This window comes from Ornithodoros turicata, chromosome 2 (assembly GCF_037126465.1).
Source record: "Ornithodoros turicata isolate Travis chromosome 2, ASM3712646v1, whole genome shotgun sequence".
Taxonomy (NCBI): domain Eukaryota; kingdom Metazoa; phylum Arthropoda; class Arachnida; order Ixodida; family Argasidae; genus Ornithodoros; species Ornithodoros turicata.
Window position 1 is genome coordinate 87848737 of NC_088202.1, and position 13863 is coordinate 87862599.

Below are 13863 nucleotides of genomic sequence, written 5' to 3' on the forward strand. Positions count from 1 at the left end.
CAAGAGCAGTGAGGTTGAGAGTAGCAAATCACAATCTCGAACTCAGCGTGCTTAGCGCTTGTTTCTCACTGCAAACAAACATGGCGATCGAAATCGAGTCTGCCGAGTATGTACACAAACCGCTTCTTTTCTCTGGTTTAGTATTGTTTTTATTTTCATATATTACTACGAACGTGGAGTATTACGTGGGTGCTGTAGGTGTTGAGAGCGTCGCTGTGGTCGCGTTGCAATAGTGTTGGAAGTCGATGCTAGAATCAGTCTGGAATGCCCGACGAAGCACCGTACACATTTTGCAAAAACATTTGAAGCAATGATTTCGCGCTTCCGGACAAGGGATACTTTCAATGTTCATGTTCCCTCAATATGAACAACATTAGTAGCACCCTACGTACACAACCACTTTCACAACATGCATTAACCACAGTGCATTTCTACACTTGCTCTTCCAGTGTTGTCCGTCTCATACAGCAGTATCTAAAGGAAAGCAGCCTTTTCCGTACACTTCAAGTCTTACAGGTGATGGCGATTATTATTTCGCTATTGCGCGTATTTCAGTTTCACCTGTGATACCTTCCTTTCTTTGAAAAGTGTCTTTATGTGCCCTATGTGCATTTACAGGAGGAAACCTCCATATCACTGAACACTGTTGACAGTGTGGACAGTTTTGTGCAAGATATACACAGTGGCCACTGGGACACAGTTCTGAAAGTTGTTCAGTCTCTCAAACTACCAGACAAGAAACTAATAGACCTTTATGAACAGGTATGAGCCCTGAGAAGATCGAGGCGTCTGTATGCATTCTTTTGCACTCCTACTGTTATTTTTTCAAGGTCGTACTGGAATTGATAGAACTGCGCGAGCTTGGTGCAGCCAGGTCCCTCTTACGTCAGACAGACCCCATGATAAAATTGAAACAAGAGGAACCTGAAAGATACATACACCTGGAAAACCTTTTGGCCAGGTCCTACTTCGATCCACAGGAGGTACTTTCATTTGTGCTTTCAGAGACCTATTCTTATTTTCATTTTTCATAGGCCCACTGTGGGATGATTGCACAGACTTTCCAGCATCTTGTTTATATCTGCTTTGATGATCAGTAGTGAGCAATGTCATTATTTTACTAGTTGGATGATAATAGTCTTTCTTTCGTTGACAATTTTTATTAAAAAATTTAGCGTATACATTTTCCAACATATATTTTAGTTTCCAAACAGTCTTCTTACCCATTTGATCTTCATTACAAACCCCATACTTTATCTTGGCTAGCTAGTCTATAATGGAAGGAAATTCAAAGGGAAATATAAATACTGTTGTTTGAGATTACGAAGTGTATCGACATAAATGGTGCATGTACAAGATATTGCGTGGCTCCCAAATTAAGCAAATGCAATGCCACAGTGTGGATGAGACACGCTCCGCAAAATATGAAAAAGCCCTTATTGAATGCGCCGATGAAATGTTTGTTCAGCCTTCTGAGACTCCCACAGCTATGACAGCCTTTCAACACAAAACCATATGCTCCATTGACAGTATGGCAGCCCTGATCCAAAGCCATTTTAGATCACACATGTGCCTTGATGCAGCAAGAATCTCACATCAAAGTCAACAAAAAAAAGCATGTGTCTTCGTGGCCTAGTCCACTGGTTGCATCAGAGATTTTCGCATGTGCAGTGGTTGCATTGTGTAAGCAGAGCTGGTGGTTACGGGGGGGGGGGGGGCCTCTTCAGGTGCACACCCGACACAAGGCCCAATGGTAGCTAGTACCAGGAGACGGAGGAGGGGTCCCGGGGTGGGACTCATCCCGAGTCATCCCCGGGGCCCGTAATTTCTCTTGCTAGCCCTGCGTGTAAGTGACGAAACGCACACATATCACTTCATGTAGTACTACCTGTAGAATTTTTCCTTCTGCCAGTCATTCCAAGTACCTGAGTGTACTCTCTTTTCTTTCTCTTTTTTTTCCTTTGTTTTTTATGAGAATAGGTCCCCAGCTCAATGCTCAAAACCTCTGGCATTCTAATACTACAGGTTTTCCCGGCGATTTTAATCCAAGTGCCAGCTAAATTAATCCATGCCCCATAAAGTTTGCATGGCACATGGATTAATTTAGCTGGCACTTGGATTAAAATCGGCAGGAAAACCTGTAGTTCCATGCCATACGGCATTATTCATGCTCACAGAGCTTACCTGCAGGCATACCCTGGGGGAAGCAGCAAAGAGCGTAGGCGAGCGGCCATTGCACAGTCCCTTTCAGGCGAAGTGAGCGTAGTACCACCTTCACGTTTACTTGCCTTGTTGGGCCAAGCACTCAAATGGCAGCAGCACCAGGGACTCCTCCCACCAGGTTCTTCGATTGACTTGTTCCGAGGTCGTGCAGCTGTTAGAGAACAAGAGGAAGAACGCTTGCCAACACAACTGGCGAAACAGATTCGCTTTGGGCACAAGGCACACATCGAATGTGCACGCTTCTCTCCCGATGGACAATTTCTAGTAACGGGGTCCGTAGACGGCTTCTTGGAAGTGTGGAACTTCACTACGGGCAAGATTCGAAAGGATCTCAAATATCAGAACCAGGTAGGTGCAAGAACAGGGCCTATCTTATATTTGCACTTTTTGTGTTTGAAGTCACTGTAAAAGAGAAATGCTGCTCATCTTGTTGCAGGATAACTTCATGATGATGGATGAAGCGGTCCTGTGTCTGTGCTTCAGTAGAGATTCGGAGATGCTAGCATCAGGTGCCCAAGATGGAAAAATTAAAGTATGCTTTTATCTTAGCAGCAGTCCAGATCCAGTCTGGATCTCTTGGTGAGGTAACAAATGCAATTTATGATTTCTGTGCAGGTATGGAAAATTCTAACCGGACAATGTCTGCGACGATTTGAACGAGCACATTCCAAAGGTGTAACTTGCCTAACATTTTCGAGGGACAGCAGTCAACTTCTTTCTGCTTCTTTTGATCAGACAATAAGGTAAACATCCTGCGTAGAAATTTGCTTCCAACATGGGGATGCATACTGTTTCTGCTGTATGTGCGTGCATAGCAAGCTATTGTGTAATATGATTGTCATCACAACATGGCAAAAGTTTGTGCAACATCTTTTCAGGTTCCTCAAACCCAAAGTTACAGGTTGCTGGGTCAATACGAGACAATTGTTAACCTGCTTACATGAAAACTGGAATGAAACCTACCCAGAAATACAGTTGTCCCTTGTCTTGGTTTTCGTGAATTAGATTGTCTGGGAGTTTCTGCCTCACTCCGTCCTCTTGTTTCATGAGGCCAAGCCTCTCCCAGAGTGTCAGAGCAGGGAAGTTCAAGAAGGCAAAAACAGCACCCACCGTAATCCGTGGGGAGCTGACAACTACAAAAAGCATTTGAAGGAACCGCCAGCACCTGCTGCAATTTTTCCCATTTTATAGCTGCCTGCATAGCATAGTTTCGGAATTTCGGAGAGCTGTGATCGTAACATGTCATGGGCCCTCCCAAAGTGGCATGAGCAAAGTTGTTTGCAGTATCTCGTGTTTTCTTAAACCAACAAGTCTGGTAATTGCGGGTCAAAATTGTAAATCGGCTTCATGTTATTCGCGAATTTTGACTTTCGTGGGGGTGCTCTGCCCATAACCCTAGCAAAAGTCGGGCCAACTGTACCACAAACTTCTGCAGAACCTCCCACCCCCTTTTTTTGAGACCTTTGACTACAATCTGACTCATCTCAAAGATTCAATTGCAAAGTAGTACTACCTGCAAATAATATTCTGTGCATTACCAAATTTGTTAAGGATGCTAGTAGAGGGTTAATGCACACCCTGTCTCCACATTATGTTCTGTTTCTTACTTCCTGTGAGTCTTTTTCTTTTTACTAAAATTTATCCACCACTTCTTCACATCAGGATTCATGGCCTGAAATCTGGAAAGCTTCTCAAAGAATTCCGTGGTCACTCATCTTTTGTGAATGATGTCATCTTCACACCGGACAGCCATCACCTGCTGAGTGCAAGTTCAGACGGCACTGTCAAACTATGGAGTATTAAGAGCACAGAATGTATCAACACCTTTAAATCTTTGGGAGGAAGTGGGGGCACAGACATTGCTGTCAACTCGCTACATGCCTTGCCAAAGAACGCAGAACACTTCGTGGTCTGCAATCGTTCAAATACGGTCTCCATCATGAACATGCAGGGACAGGTGAGCTGAAATAGAACTCTGCTTATTCTGCTTTTGGATTCGATGGACAGTACTTATAGTGAGTGACCAAGAATACTAAGTGTGAGACCTGACTGCAAACAAGACATCTCAAGACTCATTCAAGATAGAGTACCACATTTCTGATGTGCCTGAAAGAAATAAGAGAGCTTCCTTGGATACTAAGTTCACATTGGAGGATGTACAGGATACCTAAAAGACATGTTGCCTTTTGTCCTGTTGTTCTCCCGTAAGTCGCAAAAAGTAAGGAGCTGCGCCCTCTCCAACAGCCATGTTAAGCATCGTGTACATGTGTCTTTCATTAATTACGTTGTGTTATGAGCAGCCGCCTTAATGGTAAAAATCTAGCTCCAAAACTAATCAGCACACACTGCTTGACACCAGGTATCTTGACTGTGCACATATTAGAAGAGAAAATACTGTTAGCACGATCACATACATTATTAAACAAGCAGTCCAAATGGTTTTAAGAACACAACCTTGCAGCATCGAATATCTGACAATGCCTGAGCTGTATAGCAGATGTGTTGTTTGTACGAGACTTGTTGCTTCACCTTTGGGAATATACATATCATAGGTATGCTCTGCTCATTGTGAAACACAGAGCCTGACCTTTCTTTCCTTTCTATAGCTGTCTTTGTACTCTCCAGAGATTTCTAGAAAACACTTTTTACCATTTATGCAGATTGTACGTAGTTTCTCCAGCGGCAAGAGGGAAGGAGGAGATTTTGTTTGCTGTACACTGTCACCGAGAGGAGAATGGATCTACTGTGTTGGGGAAGATTTTGTACTCTACTGCTTCTCCACTGTCTCCGGCACACTGGATAGGACATTAACGGTAAATTCTCTTTCCTGTGCAGCATATCCTAGCTGTATGCACAATTGCACGTGGTGGATTTTTTGCCATCCAGTGTTGACTGTGTTTATTCCAACTGTGCCAAACCCTATACTCTGAAGTGTTGCCAAAGCAGCTTGTTTTTTGCTACTTTATACATAGTAATTCACAGATTTGGAGTGGGAATCAAAATTGGGTTTTATTTAATTACCTGTACAACTGCTGCAATGCTCAGTGCAAAGTATCGAACATTCTGCAGCGCACGTGTAGGTTGCTGCATCTCCACTTTGGCAGGTTCAGTTCTTGGAGGCTTTCCTGATTTTACCCAAAGTGCCGATGATGCAAATTGGGTGTCATAACAGGTTTTACAGACACAGAGCCACAGGGCTCTAAGCATATTCAGTTGGAAGGTACGATTAATTTGAACTCAAAATCATCGAGGACAAATATGCAATCGCATGTAATGTTAGATATTCGTATGATTTACTGTGCTAGTAAATCACCCATGCAAGATGGACATTGTAGCTCCCCCTTCCTCTTTGATTACATGTATTCATGACACTGCTTCAGTTGAAACACCACTTTACACAGAGGGAGCAGAATCTGAAGCACCAGCTCCCGTGGCATAGTGGTTAGGATGACCGCCTTCCACGACGGGAGTGGGAGGTGACACGGTTCAAATCCCTGCACCAGCTGTGCTGTCCGAGGTTTTACGGCAGCCGTTCCAGACAAATGTTGGCGCAGGACGCATACTAACCCACCTGTCCCCCACTCCTTCCTGCTATCCTCTTTCCATCTGTCCATGTCTGTATGCCACTCATAGCGACAGTTGCTTTGCAGCGCTAACGCGGAATTTAAAAAATAATAATCTGAAGTAAAGTCAAAACCGTTTGTCAAAAAAAGAAAAAGTGGAAAAGGGAGCAGGGCAAAATGCTGTGCAACAAGCCTGATAGCAGCTATTTTAAAATTTCAGGTTCACGAGAAGGATGTCATTGGCATCTCCCATCATCCTCATCAAAACCTGATTGCAACATACAGTGAAGATGGTCTCGTAAAGTTGTGGAAACCTTAAGATACTGTAAATAAACCTCATTACCTTACTTTTTTTTTACATGTACTGTGGTGAAAGTACAATGCTCATGAATGATTCACATTATGGCTGTTTTAGAAATGAACGTCCATAGCAAGCTAGCTACACGTAGTGAGCTCTCAATCAGACATGGTTGAGCACACTATCTTCATGGGAAAATATTTTTGTGTGTACAACCACAGTTGAACTGACTAATACGAAGTGCTTGTTGACTCATTGAACTACCCCACGGAGCTCATTCCTGCATTCACGTCTTTTATTATTTTTGTGCTGGGCATAGCCAGCTGATCTACAGCATCCATGCAACAACATTTCACTAATAAAAAAACTGAGAAGAGCTATCATGGAAATGTTAATGTTGCATGTTCTTCCTTTGTGCACATTTTTCCTGTCGGCATCAGAAGTTTTGCTTCACTGAGAAGCTTTCCAACACTTAGGAGACAAAGTAACGCTCCTCAGCAGGTGTCTTCTGTAGGAATCCACAGTTGAAATCGGTAGCTGTCATTCTTCTATGACTCTTAATAGAAATTTCTCTAAATGCAACCCACCCATCCTGCAATAGTGATCCCATACAATGTCAGCATGTCCAAGTCTAAACTCGTGTACTCGCTACTTACAAGACACCTGATGCAAAGTAGCCTCCGTTTCGGATGGTAATAGCAATATCCTGGCCCCAGCTCTTTCACCTGGACCAGTTCATCAACTTTTGCATTCACCAGTTCATCTGCGCTGACCATGTTGTATAACTTAACTGGGCTTCCTTTCCAAAGTGTTGTGATGTCCACCTGCATCACCAAAATGGATGATGGTATAACTACTTGCTGGCTACAAGTGGTCTCGCATTGAATGTGTACTGTCACTGCACTTTCTACATTATATGCCAATTGTGATTAAAAGATTATGCAACTTAGAACTTACAAAGTTGGACACTGCTCTGTACAGCCGCTGTAGATATTCACACGAGTCACCGTTCCAATGTATCATGCCCATCTCTTTCGTCACTTTGGGCGCTTGACAAGAAAGGATAATGTGGAATAAGCAGGTTAGCCTAGTATTACAATACCGCACTTGGAAATGGCTACAACTTCGTACTGGTTTGTATTTTGCTCTTCGGAGGTCACCCAGATACCTTTTGTAATTCCGTCGGCTGACTGTGGCGATGCCTTTGACAACAGTGACGGAAGGTCTTTTAAGCACGTTAAAAGCTGGAAACAAAGATAGCACATATGTTATTCTTTTAGTATGTTTATCTTAATGAGCAAAACAAATCAAAACGAATGCTGATTCAATGGAATTGTTGGGAAGAACTCTACACAACATTTATAGAAGCAATTTATCCCTTTCATATAAGAAAATGTATAGCTATGATTGTTGTACCTAAATTGTCTGCAACAGCACAAACTTTCAATACTAGATATACTGAATCACAAAGAAATTTCAGTTCCAAACATATTTTAGAGCACGCACCAGGTTGGAACCAATCTTGGCCATCATAGCTGAGTAGCTCGGCAGATCCACTACTGGGGGAACAGGGACTTCGTGTTGCATGACAATCTTCCCCGTATCAAACCTATACACAACATGGAGAGATGGAACTTACTTGTCTGTCTTTTACCACTAGTTCCTGTTGCATTAAAAAGAAAGTTTGCTTGGCAGCTCCACAAGTCTCACCGTTTTGGCGCCACTGTTATTATGGATATCCCCGACAGTGCGTCACCAGCAAGTAAAGTGTGAACAAGAGGAGCAGCCCCTCTCCACCTTGGAAGTAAGCTAGGGTGGACGTTAATCATGCCACTGTGAATGAATACAAAATAATGCTGTCAAGACCACAATGAGTGGTGGTCACACCCAACACACACTTAGAATTAATATGTGCGTTTTGGTCAAACGCAGAGCTGCTGTATGGGTGCGCAACACATGGTAAGAGCTCCAAAAGTTAGTGCACTATAGGCAACTTTTCACTTGCACTATGGACACTGCTTTGTGCTTGAACAATGCGTGAGCTAAAGATGTGGTGTATGCAAAGAGAACCAACCCGGGAGATGAAAGAATCGAATGCCGAACCATACTAACCTATGCACGTATCTTTCTTCAAGTTAACCAAGCCATCGACGATGCAAACGCAGCTCTAAGCAAATGGAGCCAACATGCAGCTTCTTTTGTTTTGTAACATTTTCAAACTTTTGTTCTCTATACATATCTGTTGTCATTTTAAGAGTTGTGGAAGTAATTACTGTACCTAAACACTTTCAGAAATGAGTAACTGTAATTTAATTACATTTACCTGTAATGTGCACTCAAAGGACAATTCTTTTCCGCTGGAGTTTAAATGATTCTGCTGTAAATTTCTGTCTGCAGTACCGTCTCTTTCCAAAGGCCCAGGCTTTTCTACTGTGGTCTTTCTCATAGCTATTAGTCTTGAACAGATTTTTGCATTCATTCGAAACATACTCAAACAAGGTCTTCACTGTTCGTGTGGACACTCGTCACGCTCAACCAATGATGTCAATTTTTACCTCTGTTTTCATAAATTTGTTTTATGGTGGTATGTACGCACATCACTGTAATAAGTGTAACTTGATTACCTCATCTGAGAAGCTTAACAGCTCTGGCCACTGTGTGTTGTGCAGTCTGTAGACAAGGTGTTGGTACATGGAATGTTGGACTTGTGTTAGTGTAGGTTTCCACCTGATGCTATGTGTGAAGCCATTCACGTCATCGTGTCTTGTGTGTGAACAGAAATTCACACGTGAAAGAAAACTCCTACGCTATTTATCATTCATGGAGGTTGCTACCAGGACCACTGCAGGAGTATAGATAGCAGATACCATGAGTGAAGAGTTACAGCACGGTGCCCTTTTTTTGTTTAGTCTGAGTAACACGTAATTAATAGCAAGTTACATATGTCAGGTTCACAAAATACTCGTTGTTTGGGCAGATAGACTGTACTCCCAAAATGTAATGCTGCAATGCTGTAATGCTACTGGTAGCTTGTGACATACCTGTCTGAAATCTCCAGGTGTTGCAAGATTTTTTTCTTCCGACTAATAGACCCATAGAGCATACTGCCCACCCTCAAACACAATTGTGGCACAGCTCCTTCAGTGACAGCCAAGCCAATATAGGCTGTTGTGCCTTTGAATGAAGGTTTCAAACAAAAGTGTTGCAAGTGTTGCAAAGTGTGGCAATTGGAATTAGGCAGTGATCGAAAAAGCCAGATGTCTCGATTGCCGGTCAAGTGCATTAACCAGTTACGCTATGCTGGCATCTGCTTTCTGACGTCTTACCAAGGGGCCTCTTTCAACTAATGGGACACGTACTCAGTCCCTTCACATTCCCTCCTACATTCCTTCTCATACACAATGGCAGTGGTTTACGCAGAATTTCGTCCTTGGGGGGGCTCCGCAAGGGGGTGTCTTTACATGCTTTTGACGAAATATTGTGCAATCTCACAAAATTTTAGGGGGGCCCCTGCAGATTTTGGGGGGGGGGGGGTGTAGGAGGGGTCTGGATAAATCACTGCACAATGGTCATGGCAAGGACGCCTCATGTGAGCTCGTGCCTGGTCAAGCTCAAATTCATTACGCCAGCCCTGAGTAGAGCTTTTTATGGGTCAACAGGACAGCACCGAAATAGCAAGAGGCCACCTCCTGGAGAAAATGTATGCAAGGAAAATGAAGCTGCTGTGTCTTGCATTTTCTCTCGTGTCTCTGTGTTATGCAGTGGCTTGTACTCAGGATGGTTTTCTCTAATTGTAAAGCCAGCAAAGCAGACCTCCCCGTTTCATATGTTACAAGAAAATGTGCACGTAAGTACAGGTACTGTAAGGTGTGATAGGTCATGTCTGCAGTTGAATGACACTCGCAGCACACTAGCTTTGCAAACTCAACAGAGTACTCACTATTTGCAAGCTTCAATATCAGTAGATGAGATCATCCTTCCAAATGACACTACAACGCCAATGTCGAAGGTATTCCGAGGAACTTGAAAAGGCCACTGCCTTACTTGTATCTGTTCTCTGATTGTGTAGTCTACAATAGGCCCTTTCAGCTGAATGAGAAATACCACATTTATGAGTGATACAAAAGGTTTTGCAACAACATAAGAACAAATTCTTTATATGAGCTCACCTTTGTGCATACAACTTCTAAAGTCCCTATAACACATGGTTGTGACGTTCTTCCGAGCCTAGTAAAGAATCAGACGGCTTCAGAACTACTAAGTATTCCACTGTAACAAAAGGTCATCTTCTGCTACAACGGTGAGGACAAAAATAATAAAGCACTTTGAGGGCTTTTCTCTACGTCTTCCCTGACTATCACAAGCTCTTCAGTTCCGTCGTAATTGTGTGCTGTCTCCACTTATTACTAATTGTATTCTTTAAGCTTCAGTCTGCATTGTTCAGCTTCGTATGTGTCTGTTGCTGAAGCACACACGATTGCTTATTATTTTTTGTTTATTTTTCGTTGTTTGAATGTCTGAAATGCAGGTGTTATTTATTATGAAACGCCATTCTTAGCATTTCCGGAGAGTAGCAAGTAATTGCCTGCACACCAATGCAGCAGCCTTTACCAGCCGTGCTGAGTATGCTGTGATCGTCTCTTCTTTTTTATAATGCTTAGGCTCCAGAATTTTTCTGCAATTCGCATACCCTGTGTGTCCTCTGCAGGGAGATGTCATTCTGAAACGGAAAACTTGGAAGCAGGCAAATCATATGGATCGTACAGTGCATGTGTGACTCAGGAATTTTCTGTTATCCCGTACGAGAAAAGTGTGTAACGATACGAGTTCTCACTTCCACTACAACGCGACTTGCAGCAAAGCCAAACAAGGTTTTCAGGTTTCTTTCCCAACTTTTCGACATGGGGTAAAGCATATCCATTCATGACGCCCCAAATTAGACGCGTAGAATGGTACCTGTTGTCGTTCAGTAATTTTAAACTGGTTAACGAGAAGGTGTCGGATCCATAAAAGAGGACTCTCCACAGCGGATGGCAGGAACGTGAACCAAGCCGCGACTTCTTAATAAGGCTAGTGACTGTCATAAATGTGAACGGGTGATCGCCTCTGGAGCGATCTCTATGTGGAGCTTCACCATCACACAAAATTAAACGCGATTATTTCTGTAACTGTGATAGACTGTGATACATTCATATTCATATCAAGCACACATGTGGGCTATGATTGACTTCGGTTGCTCCCATGTTGCTTGTCGCGCGTGGCTATAGCCGGCTATAACCAATATCACGTGGCCAATATAGCTAAAAAGCCATACCGTAGCCATTTGATAGCCGTCGTTGGCCGTGAGGTGACCACCACTTCCTGTATGGCTACTTCCTGTACTGCGAGCTGTGATGAGACTTCTGTGAATTGTTCATCGTAGATACTGACAGATACACATACCACAGATACCTTGAGAAGTCGTGGTCCTCAAGTCAACCTTGGAATTTTCTTCGGCAATGGCTCTCCGAGTGATGGTGGGATGCAAAAGAGTTATCGATTATGCTGTAAAGGTAAGGAAGCTCGCAATGGTAATTGCACGTTTACACGGCGATGTGTGCACCACACCGATGCCCATCATGTATGGAACAAGCCGGCTCAACTCGTTGACTACACTTTCTGGCATGCCACTTCTAATCAAGAGAATTCCCCATTGGGAACATAATTTCCATCACAGATATTTGTCAAGGTCGCCACCAGACCAGTAAGCAAATACCAAAAATTAATGATTTTTGAGAAATGAGGGTGTAGTTCCATACGCGCATTTATGGCTTTTAAAGACAAGCGAAAATGTTCAAAAATTAAATATTGCGTACAAGTGAAAGAGGCTCACATACTGAACCGAAAAACATCCAAAGGCCAAATGACTTTGATTCAGACTTTCTGATGTATATCTGCTTTGCATTGGTGTGCAGTGTCCTTCGTTGCATTTTTACTGCATTCATTCATTCTTTTATGCACAAGGTACTGTTCACAAGAAAGCCTCATTAACAAAGACGTTCACAAGCCGGAAAGTAATAGTCAGCAACATTTCTCACATAATCTTCCTTTCTCTCCAGATTCGTGTGAAGCCTGATAAAACTGGAGTGGTAACAGAAGGTGTAAAACATAGCCTCAACCCCTTCGATGAAATTGCTGTCGAAGAGGCTGTGCGACTAAAAGAAAAGAAGGTCGCAGGTGAAATTATTGCAGTGTCTTGTGGACCACAGGCTTGTCAGGTTGGTACTTGGAAAGCCTATGTGCAATGTATGAGTATTTCATAGTGCTCCGTTTTTCCTTCTTCCTCTCTAGGAAACGTTGAGAACAGCTTTGGCTATGGGAGCTGATAAGGCTATCCACATTGAAGTTTCTGGAAAAGATTATGACACACTGCAGCCCATTCATGTTTCCAAGATATTGGCAAAGCTGGCAGTCGACAATAAAGTGGATTTGTTGATCGTCGGAAAGCAGGTGAATTTTCTAAAGTATTTCACCATTATGCGATTGGTTGGTATACAAAGAATCACAGGTAATTATATTTAATTACTTTTTATATTAATTTAATTTTATTATTTTAATTATATTTATTTTAGGCCATCGATGATGACTGCAACCAAACTGCCCAGATGACTGCTGGTATGCTGGATTGGCCGCAGGTATGTCTACCCCTTTGTGAGGAGTTGTGTAAAGCTGTTTGCTCTGAGGTTACAATTCTTAACAGGCCACATTTGCATCCAAAGTGGAGAAAGACGGCAATAGCCTGAAAGTGACAAGAGAAATTGATGGAGGTTTGGAGAACATCAAGGTGACGTTACCAGCTGTGGTTAGTGCAGACTTGAGACTCAATGAGCCACGATATGCGACACTGCCAAATATCATGGTACGTTACTGTGTTGTGTGTTCACTGTAATGGGAATGTGTTGATGCACATGCTCACAAGTTTAGTTTGATGAGTCTTCATTCATACAACTGTGTACAGCAAAAACTACTAAGGCAACCATAGTGGTTGAGACATTGGCCACAGCCACAGTAATTTTCAGGTTACCACTGTGTGGAATACACATGCTTCAAATCAATCTGGTGCCTACTGAATGATGTTCAAAGTAACAAGGAACATAAGCATCACACATGTACCTGCACTTGATTGTATGCAGTGGTACAAATCAGCAAAGCTGTTGATTTTGCCAGGTGTAGAAATGGGCTACCCTAAGATAATCATTTTACATCTGTGTGCAGAAAGCCAAGAAGAAACCTATGGAAAAGAAAACTCCCAAGGACCTGGGTGTTGACATTAGCCCACGCATTGAAATTTTGAGTGTTGAAGATCCTCCTGTCAGGGAAGCTGGAGCTAAAGTAGAATCTGTGGATGAGATGCTGGGAAAGCTCAAAGATCTTGGAAGGATCTAATGGTGTGTTTAGAGCTTAGTCATCCTGCATGAGATGGGAGGTGCAAGTTAGCTAAATTCCAATGTTTCAATTACAGGCACCACATGGTAGCTTTGAAAGAAGATGCAGTACAGAGGGCAGCTGCCCTGCTGGGATCAACATGTTTCCAGTTCAAATTTTATAAAATATGAAGACAAAACATAAAACTCCTCAGTTCTCTTTGAGCAAATCCTGTCTGTTTTATTTGTTTCCTTAGTGGTACAGCTTGGGACAAAAGTTTACAGAACACTGGGGTGTCGCACTTCTGTATGAGTGACACCGTAGCAGCAGACAGAAGCGGGGAGACACACTGAGAGATTGATAGAATAGCCAGTC

The 13863-nt window shown here is 42.8% G+C and overlaps 3 protein-coding genes across 4 annotated transcripts; 2 read left to right on the forward strand and 1 right to left on the reverse strand.

Moving 5' to 3' along the window:
- Positions 1-9: 9 nt before the first annotated feature.
- LOC135385692 (WD40 repeat-containing protein SMU1) lies at positions 10-6144 on the forward strand. Its single transcript, XM_064615154.1, has 10 exons — positions 10-106; positions 450-516; positions 619-762; positions 831-983; positions 2191-2571; positions 2660-2755; positions 2839-2966; positions 3886-4180; positions 4884-5036; positions 6007-6144. Exons 1-10 carry the CDS (start codon positions 81-83, stop codon positions 6103-6105), a joined length of 1542 nt encoding a protein of 513 aa, XP_064471224.1. The 5' UTR covers positions 10-80; the 3' UTR covers positions 6106-6144.
- Positions 6145-6358: 214 nt separating this feature from the next.
- LOC135385694 (methionyl-tRNA formyltransferase, mitochondrial-like) lies at positions 6359-11346 on the reverse strand. Of its 2 annotated transcripts, XM_064615157.1 has the most exons (10): positions 11041-11346; positions 10775-10804; positions 10254-10311; positions 10025-10173; positions 7795-7917; positions 7591-7693; positions 7253-7328; positions 7042-7133; positions 6741-6908; positions 6359-6676 (listed from the first exon to the last, which is right to left on the reverse strand). In XM_064615157.1, the coding sequence occupies exons 1-10, from the start codon at positions 11166-11168 to the stop codon at positions 6557-6559; spliced, it is 1047 nt and encodes a 348-aa protein (XP_064471227.1). In that variant the 5' UTR covers positions 11169-11346; the 3' UTR covers positions 6359-6556. The 2 variants fall into 2 exon arrangements, with proteins under 2 accessions (XP_064471227.1, XP_064471228.1); XM_064615158.1 differs by lacking the exon at positions 10775-10804 and having other exon boundaries at positions 11041-11345.
- An 86-nt stretch (positions 11347-11432) lies between these two features.
- Positions 11433-13717, forward strand: LOC135385695 (electron transfer flavoprotein subunit beta-like). The gene is made up of 7 exons (XM_064615159.1): positions 11433-11636; positions 12183-12341; positions 12415-12573; positions 12696-12758; positions 12824-12982; positions 13339-13511; positions 13586-13717. The coding sequence occupies exons 1-6, from the start codon at positions 11583-11585 to the stop codon at positions 13507-13509; spliced, it is 765 nt and encodes a 254-aa protein (XP_064471229.1). The 5' UTR covers positions 11433-11582; the 3' UTR covers positions 13510-13511; positions 13586-13717.
- Positions 13718-13863: the final 146 nt, after the last annotated feature.

Bases quoted from the DNA above. Each gene is read 5' to 3' on its own strand.
- LOC135385692 (XM_064615154.1), top strand. From the start codon at position 81: ATGGCGATCGAAATCGAGTCTGCCGA. The intron at 107-449 runs GTATGTACACAA...TTGCTCTTCCAG, and splicing joins ATCGAAATCGAGTCTGCCGA to TGTTGTCCGTCTCATACAGC. The intron at 517-618 runs GTGATGGCGATT...GTGCATTTACAG, and splicing joins GTACACTTCAAGTCTTACAG to GAGGAAACCTCCATATCACT.
- LOC135385694 (XM_064615157.1), bottom strand. From the start codon at position 11,168: ATGACAGTCACTAGCCTTATTAAGAAGTCGCGGCTTGGTTCACGTTCC. The intron at 10,174-10,253 runs GTGAGCTCATAT...TTTCTCATTCAG, and splicing joins TAGAAGTTGTATGCACAAAG to CTGAAAGGGCCTATTGTAGA. The intron at 7,694-7,794 runs GTGAGACTTGTG...TGTTGTGTATAG, and splicing joins ATAACAGTGGCGCCAAAACG to GTTTGATACGGGGAAGATTG.
- LOC135385695 (XM_064615159.1), top strand. From the start codon at position 11,583: ATGGCTCTCCGAGTGATGGTGGGATGCAAAAGAGTTATCGATTATGCT. The intron at 12,574-12,695 runs GTGAATTTTCTA...TATTTATTTTAG, and splicing joins TGTTGATCGTCGGAAAGCAG to GCCATCGATGATGACTGCAA. The intron at 12,983-13,338 runs GTACGTTACTGT...ATCTGTGTGCAG, and splicing joins CGACACTGCCAAATATCATG to AAAGCCAAGAAGAAACCTAT.